The sequence below is a fragment of the Budorcas taxicolor genome, chromosome 1 (genome assembly GCF_023091745.1).
Source record: "Budorcas taxicolor isolate Tak-1 chromosome 1, Takin1.1, whole genome shotgun sequence".
Lineage (NCBI taxonomy): Eukaryota > Metazoa > Chordata > Mammalia > Artiodactyla > Bovidae > Budorcas > Budorcas taxicolor.
In genome coordinates, this window is record NC_068910.1 from 38,971,478 (window position 1) to 38,988,454 (window position 16,977).

At 48.1% G+C, this 16,977-nt stretch overlaps 1 protein-coding gene across 1 annotated transcript in view; it reads left to right on the forward strand.

Moving 5' to 3' along the window:
• The window catches only part of ITPR1 (inositol 1,4,5-trisphosphate receptor type 1), a 322,601-nt gene that overhangs the window by 245,973 nt on the left and 59,651 nt on the right, over window positions 1-16,977 (forward strand). The window contains exons 45-49 of the mRNA XM_052638520.1: window positions 4,804-5,004; window positions 6,837-6,947; window positions 9,441-9,536; window positions 12,521-12,643; window positions 13,999-14,103. Coding sequence (XP_052494480.1) covers window positions 4,804-5,004; window positions 6,837-6,947; window positions 9,441-9,536; window positions 12,521-12,643; window positions 13,999-14,103 — 636 coding nt within the window. The remainder of the gene's footprint in view (window positions 1-4,803; window positions 5,005-6,836; window positions 6,948-9,440; window positions 9,537-12,520; window positions 12,644-13,998; window positions 14,104-16,977) is intronic.

Below are 16,977 nucleotides of genomic sequence, written 5' to 3' on the forward strand. Positions count from 1 at the left end.
GTCTTCTTTTTCTTGCTTGTTGCTCAGACATTCCTACTTTGGACATAGAACACGTCAACCCTCGACGCACTGGCCTGACGCCTGCAAGCTGAGCTCAGTGGGCGGACATAGCTCTCATGACCCAAAGGTCAGGGTCTGGTGCCTGTCTCCTTGGCTGGCATTTCTCTGTTTGAAGGCAGACTGTATTCGTTCCACCTTCCGTATCTACACCATCCATCACGGAGGAGACAGGCCAAGGGAGTGTGAGCGACACCGTGGGAAACCCGGCTGTCCCACCAGTAGGAAAACAAAGCCTTCGGCTCGACTGTGGCGTGTTTGTGGATGGGGGCCCCGCCCTGCTGCTGGGGTGATTTCTAGGCTGAACTTTGTGGCCATTGCCCTGTACTGTTAGCCTGTACTAGAGTCACTGGTCTCCACCAACCTAAGGCTCCGAAGGAAAAGTAGATTAAGACTTTGCATGTGTGTTGATTTCCTCACCTCGGCGAGGACCTGCTCTGTGCCCTGAGCCAGGGCGATGGAGATCCCCCACCCCCACAAAGCAGGAGCCCCTGGTAAGAGGGAGATGACCACACAGCATGCCAAGGGCTGTTGTTGTGCCACCTTAGGGGTTTTGTGTATTCAGAGCGGGGAACCAACACAGTGAGCCAGGTCCAGGAAAGCTTCTCAGAGAAGCTGATGTCTGCTGAGTTCTGAACTAACCAAGCACTAAACCCCCCTGGAGTAGAGTCCCGTCCATGAACGTCGGAGGGGCGGTCCCAGGGTGCTTGTTTCCCGAGTGTAGCTCTGGTTTCATGGATCTGTTCTTCCTCCCCTCCACCCCCTGGAGCTCCCATCTTCACTGGGGAAGCAGAGGGAGGCCCTCATTGTATGAGTTCACCTTTTCTTGTGGGGAAGTCCTCACAGTTGTTGTTGTGTACCTTATTGTTGTTCAGTCGTGGCCGACATGACTGAGCCTGCAGCATGCCAGGCTTCCCTGTCCTCCACCATCTCCCAGAGTTTGCTCAAACTCATATCCATTGAGTCAATGATGCCATCCAACCATCTCATCTTCTGTCACCCCCTTTTCCTTCTGCCCTTAATCATTCCCAGCATTAGGGTCTTTTCCATTGAGTCGGTTCTTTGCATCAGGTGGCCAAAGTTTTGGAGCTTCAGCCTCAGCATCAGCCCTTCCAATGAATATTCAGAGTTGATTTCCTTTAGCATTGACTGGTTTGATCTCCTTTCTGTCCAAGGGACTCTCAAGAGTCTTCTCCAACACCACAGTTCAAAAGCATCAATTCTTCGACGCTCAGCTGTCTTTAGCTCTTAGCAAAACTCTGAATTAATTCTCCAAGACCCCCATGGGCAGAAGCACCTTTTCATGAGTCCTTCCAAAACTCCCATTCTCCAATATACTGGTCTGCCAGAAACAGTTGTATTGTGAAGGCGTGTACAGTGAAGGATTGTACAGTATAATATATTAAAAAAAAAAACTTAGCAATTTAACCTTTGAGGGTACCATAACACCAGTAATTTTAAACTGTTTAAGGCTGCAGAATTCTTTGTTTGAACAGCTCAGAAGGTACAAGGTAAAGCATATGAAAGCAAGGCTGCTTTGTTCATAATTGAAACTACAGAGTGCTCGAACTTCATCTATAAGAGCCCTGAGACATGGGGCATCCCCGGGGTCCCCCAGGGTTTTGCAGGGCCTGGCTGGCAAACCAGCAGTCTGGACCAAGGGTTTAGAAGGATGAAGGTTGCATTCATCTTTACAGACTCCCACTAAGTCAGACAGCCTGAGCTAGTTAATAAAATCGCTCTAAAAAAAAATAATAATAAAAAAATAAGAATAATAAAATCGCTCTGACAAGAAGATGCTTGTAGGAGTCTGGCTCTCAAAATGGTAGTTTTAAGCGGGATTCGGCAGCTCTGAATGCCATCTTCTTGGCAGTTTTCTGGATCCGATGGTGAATCTCTGGGTCAGGGTTTCCTCTTGGATCTGAGGGAGAAGACATTTTCACGAGGAAAGAGGGATCAGCTCCCTGGTAGAAGGAAGTGCAGATAAGCCCAGAGAGGGAGGGATTCTGGCCTTTTGAAGTTACCCAGAGTTTCTTGTCACGTTTATAACCTTAACTCTCCTGTTGATAAGTGTTCAGTAGAGATAAAGCCACCAAACTTGACTTTGCCAAACGGGCAGTTGCTACCTTAAGCAAGCTTTGTTCACAGTAGCAAGAACCTTGATGGGAAGGACTGTTTTTGAACCATTTTTCCATTGCTTTTGAACCTCCCCTGAGAGGCTGGCTTTGCCTTTGATCTGGGTTAAGGAATGCAGATCCTGATTTCTGTCCATTGAGGTCTGTTTAAGCCAGACTTAAATTCTTTGATTTCCTTCATCTTCCCATCCTGACTTGGTCCCTGGCACTCCAAGGAAGACCACAGAAATAACAGGATTTTTCTAGCCTAGGCAAGGTGGGGTGAGTGGTATGTGCTAAGGGTAAATTGTATTCCTTAAGCATGAAAGGAGTTCCCATGGGCCTTTAGTAAGTGGCACAGCAAAAAACCTCTGTTTTTGTAGAGAAAGTGGATGTGAATTAGGAGGGAGAAATTCTGGGTGGACATGCTATAAAGATCATGAGAAATGGGAGAGGCTTTCAAGAAAGGGCTGCTCACTGTCCTTCCTGGGGAGTCTGAAGCATGTCAGCCTTGATGACTCCCCAAGCCCTCTTTCTCCCATTCATTCAACTTAATTCAGATATTCAGGCAGTGTTTGTGAAGCCCCTGGCCCGAGACAGTCCCTGTGCCAGTTGTCTGTTGCCAGCGTTGGTGCTCAGATCTCTTCGGAGTCAGGATGGAGGGCTTCCTGAAAGAAGTAACTTGACACACCATCCTGAAGGAAGAGAAGTTAATCAGAGTGGAGACAGGGAGAGAGTGACAGACAGAGGGAACGGTGTGGCTGAAGCCCCAGAAATGAGAGAATGAAGGGTGCTTGAAGAGCAGAAAGAAGTTCATTGCTGCCAGACAGAGAAGAGCATGGCGGGAGAGAGGATGTCTCTGAGCAGAGGTGGGGCATGGCAGGAATGATGACGCAGGAGTTGGGGAGGAAATTGGACCTCGAGAGCCATGCTGTGCGTTTGAGCCTAGGACAGTCTGGTCCTCCCCTGTCCTCTTCCGGAATATTCCTCCACCCCACCATTGCATGGCATGGGTTTCAGCCAGGCTGTTAACAGGTAGAATCTTCTTTGAGGGACTGGAGCAAGAAATGGCTGTGGAACCCTCCTCTGGCTTCCTGTGGTCCTTAGAAATGTAGTCACACTGCAAGCGCACGTGGTTCTCAAACATCTGTCCTTCCCCCACCTCCCACCCGGACCTGAATGATGGCTCAATTTTTAGACTCGTCAGAAAGGCTTCAGCATAAGGGACTGAGCTTAACTTGGGGTTGGGGGTGGCAGTGACGGGTGGTTAGCTTGTTGACAAGTCAAGCATTAAACTTGATTACCAGCTTTTAATCTGTTCATTTATAAATGTTTTAATTATACAAGGAATATATTCTTTGTACATAATGAATGAATTATACAATGAATATATTCTTTCTATGAAGGCTTTAATGAAAATAAGTGTTTGGTTTTAAAAAAAAAAAAAGGTCCCTCTTCGCTTTCCCATGTTGTTTTGAACTGAATCCTTCCTGGCCTTTTCCTGTATATTTAGATGGGAGCTTTGGATCCCTATTAATCTGCTATTTGCCCTTTTTGTTTCCTTAACTCAACAGTATATCCTAGAGATCTTTCCACATTGATACATACGGACCTGCTTCTGTGTTTGCAACTTGCAATATTAAAGAATGTTGATGAACTATCATTTGTTTGTATCCCAATTGATGAGCCTTTAGCTTGCTTCCACTTCTTCTCTGTCTCAAACAGTGCTGTTGCGAACATCCAATATGTACTTTGCGAATAGTAATAGAGGTGGAATTACCAGATCAAAAGTTACATTCATTTTATCTTTTAATTATCTTTTTAGAAAGATAATCCAAAAAGATAATTTTCTGATTTTCTACAGCAAACATATGTAACTTTTATAACTATGCCCACAAGTATTTGTAGTTAATCTTTGCCTCTTTTTAAGAAGGGATTACTGGAGTCTATGACCAAAAAAAAAATCTCTGTATGAAAATAGACAGTGTATTATGAGGTGGTTGAAATTGCCTTGGTTTACTTCGTTGAGAAAGTATCTGCTCTTAAGTCTTTTGTTAACATTGTAAGTTTACCTTGAGGATACATACTTGGGCACACGCACACAAGCATACACACATTTATTCACTTTTGTTCCTTCCTTTAATAATGGAAGTGACCCAGCGAGGTAATCCAGATCCCCACCATGGCTGTGGGCGTAAAGTGTCCTGTGACACTTTATGCTGTGATGATTTACTCTCAGGACTACACTCTGCATTCAGCATCCAGACCACACCATCATCTTTTCAATAAAACCACTGTCATTGGAAATGTCAGAAGACTCTGAACTTAACATGTGGTGGGCAGGGAGGTGGGCTGGAGCAGGAAAGAGAGAAATGAGAAACAAGGGTCTCTGAGGCTGAAGCGGGTTGTCAAAGAGGAGCTCTTCTCCACTACATCCCATACAAAAGCCAAGCGTTCGTAGCTGTTGCCAAGGCCGCATCCATGGCTGACCATCGTGGGGGCTGACTCTTCTGTTCTAACCAACACAATCCTGTCCACCAACCGACTACACGTGATCCAAATGGCAGGCTGAGTGACCGTTTCCCTCTCTCTTTGCCTCTGCTCCCCAAACCTGGGGACTCCCCAATTGCAGAACTTCCTCCGTTGCCAAAACAACAAGACCAATTACAATTTGGTGTGCGAGACACTGCAGTTTCTGGACTGTATTTGTGGAAGCACCACTGGGGGTCTTGGTCTTCTGGGACTCTATATCAACGAAAAGAACGTGGCCCTCATCAACCAGACCCTGGAAAGTTTAACTGAATACTGTCAAGGACCTTGCCATGAGAATCAGGTAATCCCATTTTTCTTTGAGGAGGTGGGGAAAAAGAAAAAAAAGTGTATCATTTTGAAGCCTTGATGACATGGACTAGTTCAGAAGTCATATAGCGTCTGGCTGTAGACCTTGGGAGTCAGGAGAACGAGAGGCCTCTGTCCAGCAGCGAGGAAGGAGCCGCTGGACTTTATTATGTTTCAGAATGTGACCTGATCCCAGGCATCAGCGGGCATCCTGGTCTAGGCCCAGCTTGATTTGATTTGAATGGCCCAGCTCTTAACTTTGCTGGGAATACATGGTAAAGTTGGAGGTAAATGAGTAAGACCAGAAGACTGGGCTCCATTTCAGATATTAGGGAAGACACATAAAGGGACCACCTCACAGAAGGAGGTTTTAACTTAACTGGAAAGAAGAGCCTTCCTGGACATGAGACCATTTGAAAATAATATGAGGAAAACATACGGTTGACGTTCAGAGAAGAGAAAGACCCGTTAGCGTTTTTTAAAAATAATTTGTTTCCTTATTTACCTTTGGTTGTGCTGGGTCTTCACTGCTGCAAGGGCTTTCTCTGGGTGCTGCGAGGCGGGCTGTGCTCCAGGTGCAGTGAGCAGGCTTGTCATGGCGGTGGCCTCCCTTGGTGCGGAGCACAGGCCCTAGGCATGCAGGCTCAGGAGTTGCAACTCCCAGGCTCTAGAGCGCAGGCTCAGCAGTTGTGGCGCATGGGCCCAGTTGCCCTGCAGCATGTGGGATCTTCCTGGATCAGGGATTGAACCCATGTCTCCTGCATTGGCAGGTGGATTCTTTACCACTGAGCCACAAGGGAAGCCCAGGACCCATTGGTGCCTCTCAAGATGTATATTTTTGGAGTGGAACCCAGTAGAGTCATTGCTTATCCATGACATCGTATAGATTCTGTGAGGTTTTGCACTGACGCTAGAATGAGTATGGTTTTTAACTCAAATTCTAGCTGTGTCCTAGTTGGAGGGGATAGGCCAGTGCTTAAAATAGCCCATGATAAACGCAGTGGCCAGGGCAGGTATGACATGCTATGTTACTTGGGAACCAAGGCCAGAACCTTGGCTCAGAAGAGAAGCCTGGCTTATGAGAGGGACCACTCGCTGTATATTGAGAATCTGATCATAGTTGTCCATGACTTTGAGGCTGGCATTTGGTTAGATCCACCTTCCTTTCCAGGTTTCCTGATGAGACAGATGGTATAGTCTGAGTTAAAGTGAAAAGAAACAAACAAACAAAAAATTATAACAGGCTTGGGGGGAGAGGTTTTATCTGACATCTAAGTGAATTTCCTTATAACCTCAAGTTGGCTTTTCTGCCAAACTGAGGTCTGTGCAAAGGACCATACTGGTATGAATTCTGCTGCAAATGGGGATCTTACCTGGGGGAAGGTGATTAATTCTGATATTACGTGAATTAAAACTTGCTTTCCAAGCTCGAGCCTGAAGCAAAAGTGTGCGATACGAAAACCGAGTGATGTAGAGAGAATGGAACACACCTTTCAAGGGGAAACCGGTGCTCAGAACCCAGAATCAGTCACACACCATATTTTCCCTTAAGAACAAAAGCCCACTGCGCTGTTTGGATTAGATGCGGCCAATTTATCAGTTACAGCGCATGGGGACTTTCCTACTGTTTACTGTTAATTCTGAAACTAGAGATTTTCATCTGTCTTTTATTTTTACCACTTTCTCACGGAAAACTTGCTGCCCTCCCCTAGAGACATGACTGGGAGTGGCAAACCTTGTGTTGAAATAGCAGTTCAGCCTGTTGGCCTTTGACGTCTGATATATGACCAGCCTTGTGCCAATGTCTGCGTGTGCCTCTTTTCTCAGAACTGCATAGCCACCCATGAGTCCAATGGCATCGACATCATCACAGCCCTGATCCTCAATGACATCAACCCTCTGGGAAAGAAGAGGATGGACCTTGTGTTAGAACTGAAGGCAAGTAGGAATTGAAAGCAGAAAAACAGTAGCATTTGGAAACTTTGCTGTGTGTTGCCTGTGCACGTGACGAGGTCACTGCTGTGACACTAAATCCTGAAGACAGTTGTTTTAAACTCAATGAATGATCCACATTGCAAGTTCTGAGTAAAAGGCAGAAGTTCGGTTTTTCCCTTCCAAATAAGGTCTTGGGAGAGGATATCAGTTTTTCCACTCACAGGTCACATGGAATAGGAACTCACACCCAAAACTAAGAAGCAAATTCAAACAGACTCCGAGAACTAACAACCTGATTCTGAAAGATGAAGACAGAGAAACAGTGGAAACTCCATTCCCTCTGTGGTCTCTTCATTTCCCCTCCCCCCATTGAGGAGAAGGGCCAGTTGAAGAATAGTACCACTAAAACTATCGAGGACCAAAAAAAATTATTGTATGTTGATAGTATCAGGGAACACCTTTTTCTGTTTTGTGATTGATTTAGCAGAAGGGAGGTTCATCGATGCTGGGCTAACATAAGGAAAGTTAAACCGGCCAGTATTGTGCCTCCTGGCATCTGATGAGTTTCTTTGCATCCTATACAAACAGATGACTGATGTAGAAGCACCTTTGACATGCTCACTCCCTCTGGTACCAAAATAGTTTTATGGGGTGAAAGCAGTCGCTTCAAGATGCTTAAGCCACTGGGTTTACAAACCAGCTTGTTGAATGTTTTAGAAGCTGATGGACTACTCCTGATGTTGATTTCTTGAATGTACAAGAAAATTAATTAAAAATAAAGTAAAAACAAAAAACCCTCACTCCTGTCTTAGGGGTTCCGAAGATTCTCTGAGTCTAAAGTTTTACTTTTGAGAATTGGACTTGCAACCCAGCCTAGTGTCTGCAGTGTGTTTTGAAACGTTAGCCTCCCTGAGCACATGTCCTTTTTAACTGTTCCCGTGTTGGGGTAGGTTGAGATCTGCCCTCCATCTCACCCCCGCATGGAGCACCGGGCACTTTGTCACTGTCATGGGAGAGCCTGGACCTACGAAAAGCCAGTCTGTACCTATGGCATTGGTGGTGCCAGAGGAAAGGTCGTTAGGGAAGGTGGTAACACAGAAGCCCACGGGAATCACCCAGCTATTTTTATTTTATTTTAATGTTTCTAACCGAGAGTCCACACTAATAGAAAGTTTGGGTCTATCATTTAAATGGATTTGTTTCTTTGGGCTATTTTTAACTCCTGTGACAAATCCTCTTGTCGAAGGATCACCTCATTCAGGCTCATATCCTTGGCTACCATTTATCAGGATATATAAGAGGAGAACATGAAATAAACTGAGACCTTCAGGTGCTCCTCATCAGCATTTCAATGTCATTTTCAGCTAGTCCAGTAACCTGAAGGTTATTAGAGACATTTCTTCCCTGTGAAAAGCCATCTTTTGATGGCATAACAACCCTATAGAACTGCTGTGATCTGTGCTTGTGGAGGGAAAAAAAAATACTGCCCCCTCTCACCAAAACAACAGCCTTCGAGTCCAATACATGAAGAAGCGTGTGGATTATCGTAGTCCTGGAGACTAAAAGCTGAGAGGTGCAGGGAGTGGTTATGTAAGAAACTTTGAACATAGTGGGAAATGATGGTTTAATATGCATACAGTGATCCCTTGGGTCCCTTTTGTTAACTGGCATTGGCTGTACTCTCATGATAATATTAGGGGCTATAAGAGCTGATAGTGCTATTTTAGGTCAGGGAAGTATAAGTATTAGTCACTCAGTCATGTTCGATTCTTTGTGATCCCATGGACCATAGCCCGCCAGGCACCTCTGTCCGTGGAATTCTCCAGGCAAGGATACTGGAGTGGGTTGCCGTTTCCTTCTCCCTTAGGTCAGGGAAAGGAAAAAAGTGAAGTCGCTCAGTCATGTCCGGGTCTCCGGCATTGTAGGCAGACGCTTTACCATCTGAGCCACCAGGAAGTCCTTTAGGGAAGGGAGGAATTACCTGAATTGTCAGCCTTCTCTAACCTGCAAGGCTGAATCACAGTGTTGATAACCAACCCCTGCCCCTGAAGGCATCTGGATCTGTGTCTCAGGGGCTTCCTGACCACTCTCATCATCAGGGTCCCAGTGGATCCACCAAGCTCCCTTGTTTAACTGTCCCGTGTCCACTAGGAGTTGGACCGAGTGACTCTAAGGGTAAACTGCAGCGAAACAGATGGGTGCCTCTTTGACCATCATCTGTTCCTGTGGACGTGTTTTTGGGGTCGTAAGTGGCACCTTCTCAGTCTGGTGCAGGTGGTTTTGGATATATCGGGCTGGCCAAAAAGTTTGTTCTATTTTGTCTGTACACTCTTATGGAAAACCCCTAACGAACTTTTGGGCCAACCCAACGCTGGACCCACGCCCTCCCATGAAGCAGAACATTTGTCAGGATGCAGCACCTGAGCACCCGTGGTTCAGGCCAGCCACCCCCTGGCAATTCCTCCTCATTTCTTCCTCCCTTGTGTCTCCAATTAGAACAACGCGTCCAAGTTGCTCCTGGCCATCATGGAAAGCAGGCATGACAGTGAGAATGCCGAGAGGATCCTCTATAACATGAGGCCCAAGGAACTGGTGAGTCGGACGGCTAAGCCCCTGGCCATGGCGCTGAGCAGCATCAGAGCTTCGTGGGGGCCGGAGCAGAGTATCTCCTTCCTTGAGCTTTCTTTATGATGCCAACAATCAGAAGTACAAAGAGAACATTTGACTGGGGCCACTGACCAGGGCAGGGAGGTGACCCCTGTATGGAATAGGTGGCCTCTGCCTTCAGCACAGCCCCCAGGGAAAGCCTCCCCAGGCTGTTTTCCTCAGGGAAGGCGGCACCAGGAGGGGTGTGGGAGCCTGGAGTTCACATCCACAGCTCTGCCCTTCTCTGGGCAGAGAGACTCTCTGAGTTCCACTTCCCTGAAAGGAAGAGGATGGTATCAGCTAGTCCAGACAGTTGCTAGGGAGACTAAGCAGATGATTCCTGCAGAGCCCTGTGCGCAGTGCCCATGCGTGGTAAACTCTTCCGGAACGCGCTCATTCATGGCTGCTCTCTGCTGTGGCTTTGTCCAGGGATCAAGAATTCACATCCCTTCTTGGTATCGAGAATCTGGGCAACAGAATAGTGGGTTGTTTTTTTTTTTCCTGGTGTTGGGGGGCAGGAGGGCGGTGCTGATATTTTGGGTCTTTTAAAAAAGAAAACACACTTCTTTATTTTGGGGGGTGATGTTAACAGCTGGCTGTGACTTCCAGGCCGGGAGTCAGGGCTGTAGACTGCGAGACAGCAACTGGCAGAGATGCTGAACCGAACTGAGGACGGAATTCTCTATTTAGATTTTTTCCCACGCAAATAAACTGTAACTGACAGACCTAAATGAGGGCACTAAAACTGTCCTGCCACCTGGTGACCCAGTGTGTGCTTGGGGCCGGCTGAAGTCCCTTTATGTGTCCCTTTAAATAAAGTTCACAGCGAGCCCAGCACTTTGATCTCTGAGGCCAGGAGTGAGTTCTCAGCCTGAGACGGAAGTCCTCTCCCAGTTTACGTAAGGGCTTATGTAACTGGGGCTGGGGGTTGGGGAGACTGGGATCTGTCACTCCTGACTGGGCACGGATGACTGAGCAGGGACCCCACTGCAGTTCCCATCAGTCAAGAACACAGCCCATGCTGGATGAGGGACATAGCAGCCCCCTGGGCACCACCAGCTTCCGGGTTGCCCCCTTGTGGCTGAACAGCTTCATTCCTGAATTGCAGGGCAGAGTCAAAGGCTTCCTGGAACAAACACGGTTCTGAGGAGTGCAGCAGAGATACCCTAATGTCGGGAGCATGTGTGCACATGTGTGTGTGTTCACATACATGTTGTGCGTTCAGGCTCCCACGTCCTGTGCGACACGTTGTCTGTTCAGTGTGTTTTTAAAGAACCGACAGGAAGACAGTCTCGGAGAGTGAGGGCGTTGTCTCCACAGTTTTTTCCAGGGCCTGACCTGGTGTCAGCGCAGCAATGTGTGGCCCTCTGCGTGCTTGGTCTCGGACACTGAGAAGTAATTCACAGCATTGTCCTCGCGGTGATGCAGGAGGCGGAAATGCCTCTGAGTCGTTAGAGAAAGTGATCAATTTTTAGTGCGAATTAAGTGTTGAAGGCGTTGTGTTCTTTTTCTCTGAATGATTGATTCTTGATAGGTTCCTCTGATAAACGTTGACTGGGCCCTGTTTTGTCCAGGGCGTTGTGCTGGGTTCCTGGGAGGAACTGAGAAAGGGGCAGAACCAACCCTACCCCCTCACAGGAAGCTGAGGCCAGCAGATGGGAGCAGGAAGGTCGGCACCCAGATGCCCTGGGAAGCATGCTCTGGGCGTGAGAAGATCAAGGTTAAAGCTCAGCTCGCTCGTGTGAATTTTGTCACGCCCCTTTGCCTCTCTGAGTCTGCTTCCCCATCCATAATCAAGGGGAATCTTTGACACCTCATAAAGTGTTGATGAGCCTTCAAGTTTCTGAAAGAATAGTGCTCGGGCATAGAAAGTGCTGGTAGATGTCATCTGTTAAAGATCTTTTCTTCATGTGGTGTAGGCTGCGAGGGACAGGGAAATATCTGAAGCCAGAAAATAGTCATCAGCTATTCCTAAAGGCGAATGGTTTTCTTTTCTGCTTTTCCTGAAATGGCAAAGGTATGGGATGGGAAGAGATGACAGGAGGAGATGAAGAGATAGGGCAGGACTGGCTTGTACCCTTCATTTGTATCGTGTTATTGTTCGGGTGCATTTTTTTTTTTAGCCACCGTCCCGTTCTAAAGTAGAAGGTCATAACAGGGAACTCTGTTCAATGTTGTGGGGCAGCCTGGAAGGGAAGGGAGTTTGGGAGAGAATGGATACATGTATATATATGGCTGAATCCCTTCTCTGTCCACCTGAAACTATCACAACATTGTTTATTAACTATGAAAAAAAAGTGAAAGTCACTCAGTCGTGTCTGACTCTTTGCGACCCCATGGACTATACAGTCCATGGAATTTTCCGGGCCAGAATACTGGAGTGGGTAGCCTTTCCCTTCTCCAGAGGATCTTCCCAACCCAGGGATCCAATCCAGGTCTTCCACATTGCAGGTGGATTCTTTACCAGTTGAGCCACGAGGGAAACCCGAGAATACTGGGATGGGTAGCCTATCCCTTCTCCAGTGGATCTTCCCGACCCAGGAATCGAACTGAGGTCTTCTGCACTACTGCAGGAGGATTCTTTACCAACTGAGCTATCAGAGAAGCCCATTTATTGGCTATGCCCCAGTACAAAATTAAAAGTTAGGAGAAAAAAAAGGTAGACAGTCATAGATCAGCCACAGGGTGTCTGTTGGTTTAGGGAGAATGAATGGGTTTCCCTCTCCTGTCAGTGGAGGCTGATTGGCAGTGGCTGCCTAGGATTGTCTTAAGAAGGATTCTGAGGCTGTGTCCACACCTGGAGGAAAAGTGTACTGAGCCTGGTGGGCAGTGTCTGTCCCTGGAGGGGAGACTCCATGCGTGTGCTGTCATTGTCCGTCCTGTATGGGTCTTCCTGAGTCAGGGGCTCTGTGCCATGGCCCTTCTTGCAGGTGGAAGTGATCAAGAAAGCCTACATGCAAGGTGAAGTGGAGTTCGAGGATGGTGAGAATGGTGAGGACGGAGCTGCCTCCCCCAGAAACGTGGGGCACAACATCTACATCCTAGCTCATCAGGTGCGACCCTTCCCCAGCCCCCCTGCCCGACAGTCAGTGCCAGCATTCCATGCATGCGCCCTTAAACTTGCTTTTCCTGTAAGGATTCAGCCTGAGGTTGTTTGGGCACGTGGTAACGTGGCTCACGGGTACCGCCAGCCACCTGACCCTGAGTGCGAGGTCCAGGCTGCTTCCAGTGTTCCATTCCCGCAGGGTCATGTCCTCGGAAACCCCCGCATTTTTTAAAAGCGTTCCCACTGAGCCGTGACACTTGGATAGTTTATGACTGTGTCTCCAGACACTTGAAAGGAGTCTTAGTCTTTTCATAAATATTGATGAGTCTGTCTTAACCGTCTCAAGAAAGAAACCTCAGCTGCCTGGCCTATCGCACTTGGAAATCTTTGGGAACTTGTCACTCTGCCTTGTCTTTGTTTGCCTTTCGGGCGATGGAGTAATACTTCCTACCCTGGCACCAGAATGCCCTGTTTCGTAACTCGCTTCCCAAGTGGCTGGGCTTCTGAAGACACTTCCTCTTTCTGGAGGTTGACGTGCTTGGAGCGGGCTGAGGTGTGTGGGCAGCCAGGAACTCGGCTGCAGGCTGGTGCTTCTGGTCCCCTCCACCTCTCTTAGGTGGAGGTGTTTGATAGAAAACAGTGATGGGATTGGGCTGGAGGTTGATAAGTCCTTGCCCCTTGTCTCCTCCATTCCTAGCATTTAATTTAGCCCTTGGGAGTTTAGGAAGGTTACATGCACACTGCTATGTTTAAAATGGATAACCAACAAGTACCTACTGTATAGTACTTGGAACTCTGCTCGGTGTTATGTGGCAGCCTGGATGGGTGGGGGATTTAGGGAAGAATGGATACATGTGTATATATGGCTGAGTCCCTTCGCCATTCACCTGAAACTATCACAGTGTTGTTAACTGGCTATAACCCAATGCAAAATAAAAAGTTTAAAGTTTAAAAAAAAAATTATATGCCCAAATCAGCTTACTCAGTTTTAATGAGCAAGTACATATTGATAATGAAATGATTTAAGCTTCAAAAAAAATGGTAATGTAGCCCCTGTGAGGTTTCAGGGCATTCCTTAAGGAGGCTCTGTAGGGTTGGATAGAAAACCCTACCTTCCTCCTGCCTGGCCAAGGAAACCAGGGCAAAGTGGGCCCTTGAGTGGACATGCGCTCTCCACGCCACTCTGCCAGGCTCCCAAAATAGCTGCCGTGCAGAGCGAGCCTCAGTGGGGTACATGGGGCCCTGCCTTCACCCTCCAGCTTGCTGCTTGTTCCCATGCATCTTTTCTCCCCAGAGCTAGAAGGCAGCTGTGTGTTGCTGTTGCAAACAGAACTGACTCCCCTGTCTGCACTTGTGTTCTAGTTGGCTCGACATAACAAAGAGCTTCAGACCATGCTGAAACCCGGCGGCCAGGTGGATGGAGACGAAGCTCTGGAGTTTTATGCCAAGCACACGGCCCAGATAGAGGTAAAGGCCGGGTACACTTGGGACCCAGGCTCGCGTCGAGGGCCTCCACAGTGGGTGCCCTGGGCTGGGGCTGGCGTGCGGTCACTGGTCTGAGTGGTAAACAGGTGGTGAGAAGCTACGGTGCACCAGGACCCGCACTCAATGCTCAAAGCCTGGGACAGCCAAGGTAGTGGGGGAGTAGACACCGAGCAAGGCCACACAAGGAGACGCGCTGTGAATTCGGAAAAGGGCGTGAGGACGACCAGAAGGTATCATCAGATGATACCGCAGAAGGACCTGCTGGCGGCCTCTTCTGAAGAGTGTTACCCAGCGCAGACCTTCCGAAGGATGGGAATGAAGGGGCACAGCCAGGAGGCTAGAGTTTGGCAGGCCCCAAGGTGGGAGGTGAAGGTGAAGAGGTGGGGCTTAGGGAGCGGGAGTGAGAAAACACTGGATCAGAGAGGAAAGAGACAGCCCCAGGTCCTGCAGGACCGCGTCCGATGTTGGCGGGAGGAGTCTGGACTTTACCCTCAGAACTCCACCGAGGAGTAATACGACCAGATCTGCACTTGAAAGCACATACACACACCCGCAAGAAAGAAATCATCTCCATTTTGCAGATGGGACAACACTGAGAAGGGACTCAGAGGTTGTGTCACTTAGCGAGAGGTCCAGTTCTCAGTGTCAGGGCTGACATTTTCATCCATGTCTGGCTGACCCGGAGCCCATGGGTGTTTTTAATGTTCCTTGCATTGTCTCCTGGGGACTGAGAGGGCCCAGACCTGCACCCGCAGGATTCAGGCGGTAAGGGATGGTGTGTCCTGATCAGCTAATGAGGAAATGCACAAATACAGTATCAGTGTCAGAGCAAGGATTTTGAAAGACTAGCAGACTCCTTTGGGCCATGTGAGACTTGCAGGATAGAGACATGTTAGAGGATAGTCATACCCACGGTCTGGGGTCTCGCAGCTGTCCTCATAAAATGCGTCATTTCACCCATCGGTTGACCGTGACAGTGTGTATGAGCATGTAATCCCGATTGATTGTTCATGACCAGAAGTTTGTTCTCTGGAGCCCTTAGAAAACAAGCTTCAGGTATTTGCGGTATGGAATGTCAGAGGGGAAGGAACCTTGGAAATGGTCTGGTTGAGCTCCTTGGTTCACCATCAAACTGACATTTGATCAGGTGCAGAGGTGTTAACAAGGTCCCCCACTCTGCTAGAGGTGGAGAAGGGCTGGGATGGGTTTTGATTCCCAGCTGTACGTTGAGTGAAAGAGAGGCATGAATCGATCTTGAATAATGGAGAGAAATGGCCAGGCAGGGCGGCCTGAGCTCTTGAAATCCTGTTCCTGGGCAGCTGCTCATACCGTCCAGTCTCGCAGGACACAGAGAATGCTGTCATTCCCAGGCTTCCGCAGACCCGCGTCCCAGCACCCGGGCCACACCATGCAGGTCGCCCTGAAATCTGAGCATCTGTTCTTGCCAGGACCACCTGTTCCTCCATTGTCTCTTCTCAGATCGTGTTCCTTCCGTGTAAGGGGGCTGATCCAGAGCCCCCCGATGATATAAAGCAGGAGGGCCGTGGGGGACTACAGACTGTATCCACCCGCTTTACCAACACCCGCCCCCCCAATCCCAGTTAACGAGGTTGGCTTATGCACCAGACTTGGTAACATGATCTCCAGTTTGATTTGGAAACCACTGGTCTCCAGACGACATCTCCGAGGATTCAGGGAGGCCGGGCTGTGGGAACCTGCCTCCTTTCGGAGTTTCCCACTGCAGCTTGACCTGAGTCATCTCTCCTGCTGCGCTGGGAAAAAAATCACTGAGAGACTGGGAACCAGAACTTCTCAGAGAGGGTGTGGCTCTGGGCCTCACCTGACTTGTCCAGCCCCTGGGGAGGAAGGACACAGGGAGGCCCTGCCCCTCTAGTACTGCAGCCTGAACCCCTTTGAAATCTCTGGTCCCCTGGGACTACGACTCAACGCAATGTTGAAAAATTTGAACAGTCTCCCCCAGACAAACTCTGGGGACTAAACCTGTCTAGGAAGAGCATGGGGAATATCTGTGAAGCGTCCACCCCAGGAATCAGCAAAGCTAGTTAAAAGAACAATGAGCGTGATACCAATATTAAAAGAGTCTCTTGTTTTAGGCATCACACATGTTAGATGCTCAGAGGTCACTGCATCTGTGAAAACCGAAGATCTCCTTTTTGAGTTCCTATCTAGGGAAGAGAACCCACCTTTGCAATCTGAGAAAGGCTCTTAGGTGAGATTGGTCCCATGAGCTAGCGCTACATGGTACAGTGGGATCACCACTAGCTGTGTTTGGCTGTTTACATTAAAATTAAATAAAATTAAATACTAAGCTCCAGTCCTCAGTTGTGCCAGCCGCATGTGCTAGTCCTCAGTGCCCGTATGTGAGTAGGGACTCTGCTTTCCAAGGGGCAGACACACAGTTGTGGCATCATTTCATCATTCCCGTTTTCCTCATTCCAGAAAGTTCTGTTGGACATCTGCAGCCCCAAGCCTCCTATGAATCTGTACACAGAACACACTTTAAATTGTTCCAGATTAAACTTCATCACAGTACAATTCATGGGTCTGAGGTTAGAAAAATATTTTGACTTTCCAAAACGGTTTTATGCATAAATCTAAGAGATACAGCCTAGTCCGGGAGTTACAGAATCCAAGAAGACTCCGGGTCAGGTCTGTGTTACGCTTGATCTTTAATTCTGAGACGGGACTTCCTGGTGGTCCAGTGTTTAAGGGTCCAGTCTTCTGATGCAGGGGGCGTGGTTTCAATCCCTGGTCAAGGAACTGAGATCCCACATGCCATGTGGTATGGATAAAAAAGAAAAAAGAAAAAATCTAGGCTGAATACTGAGCCTGTGC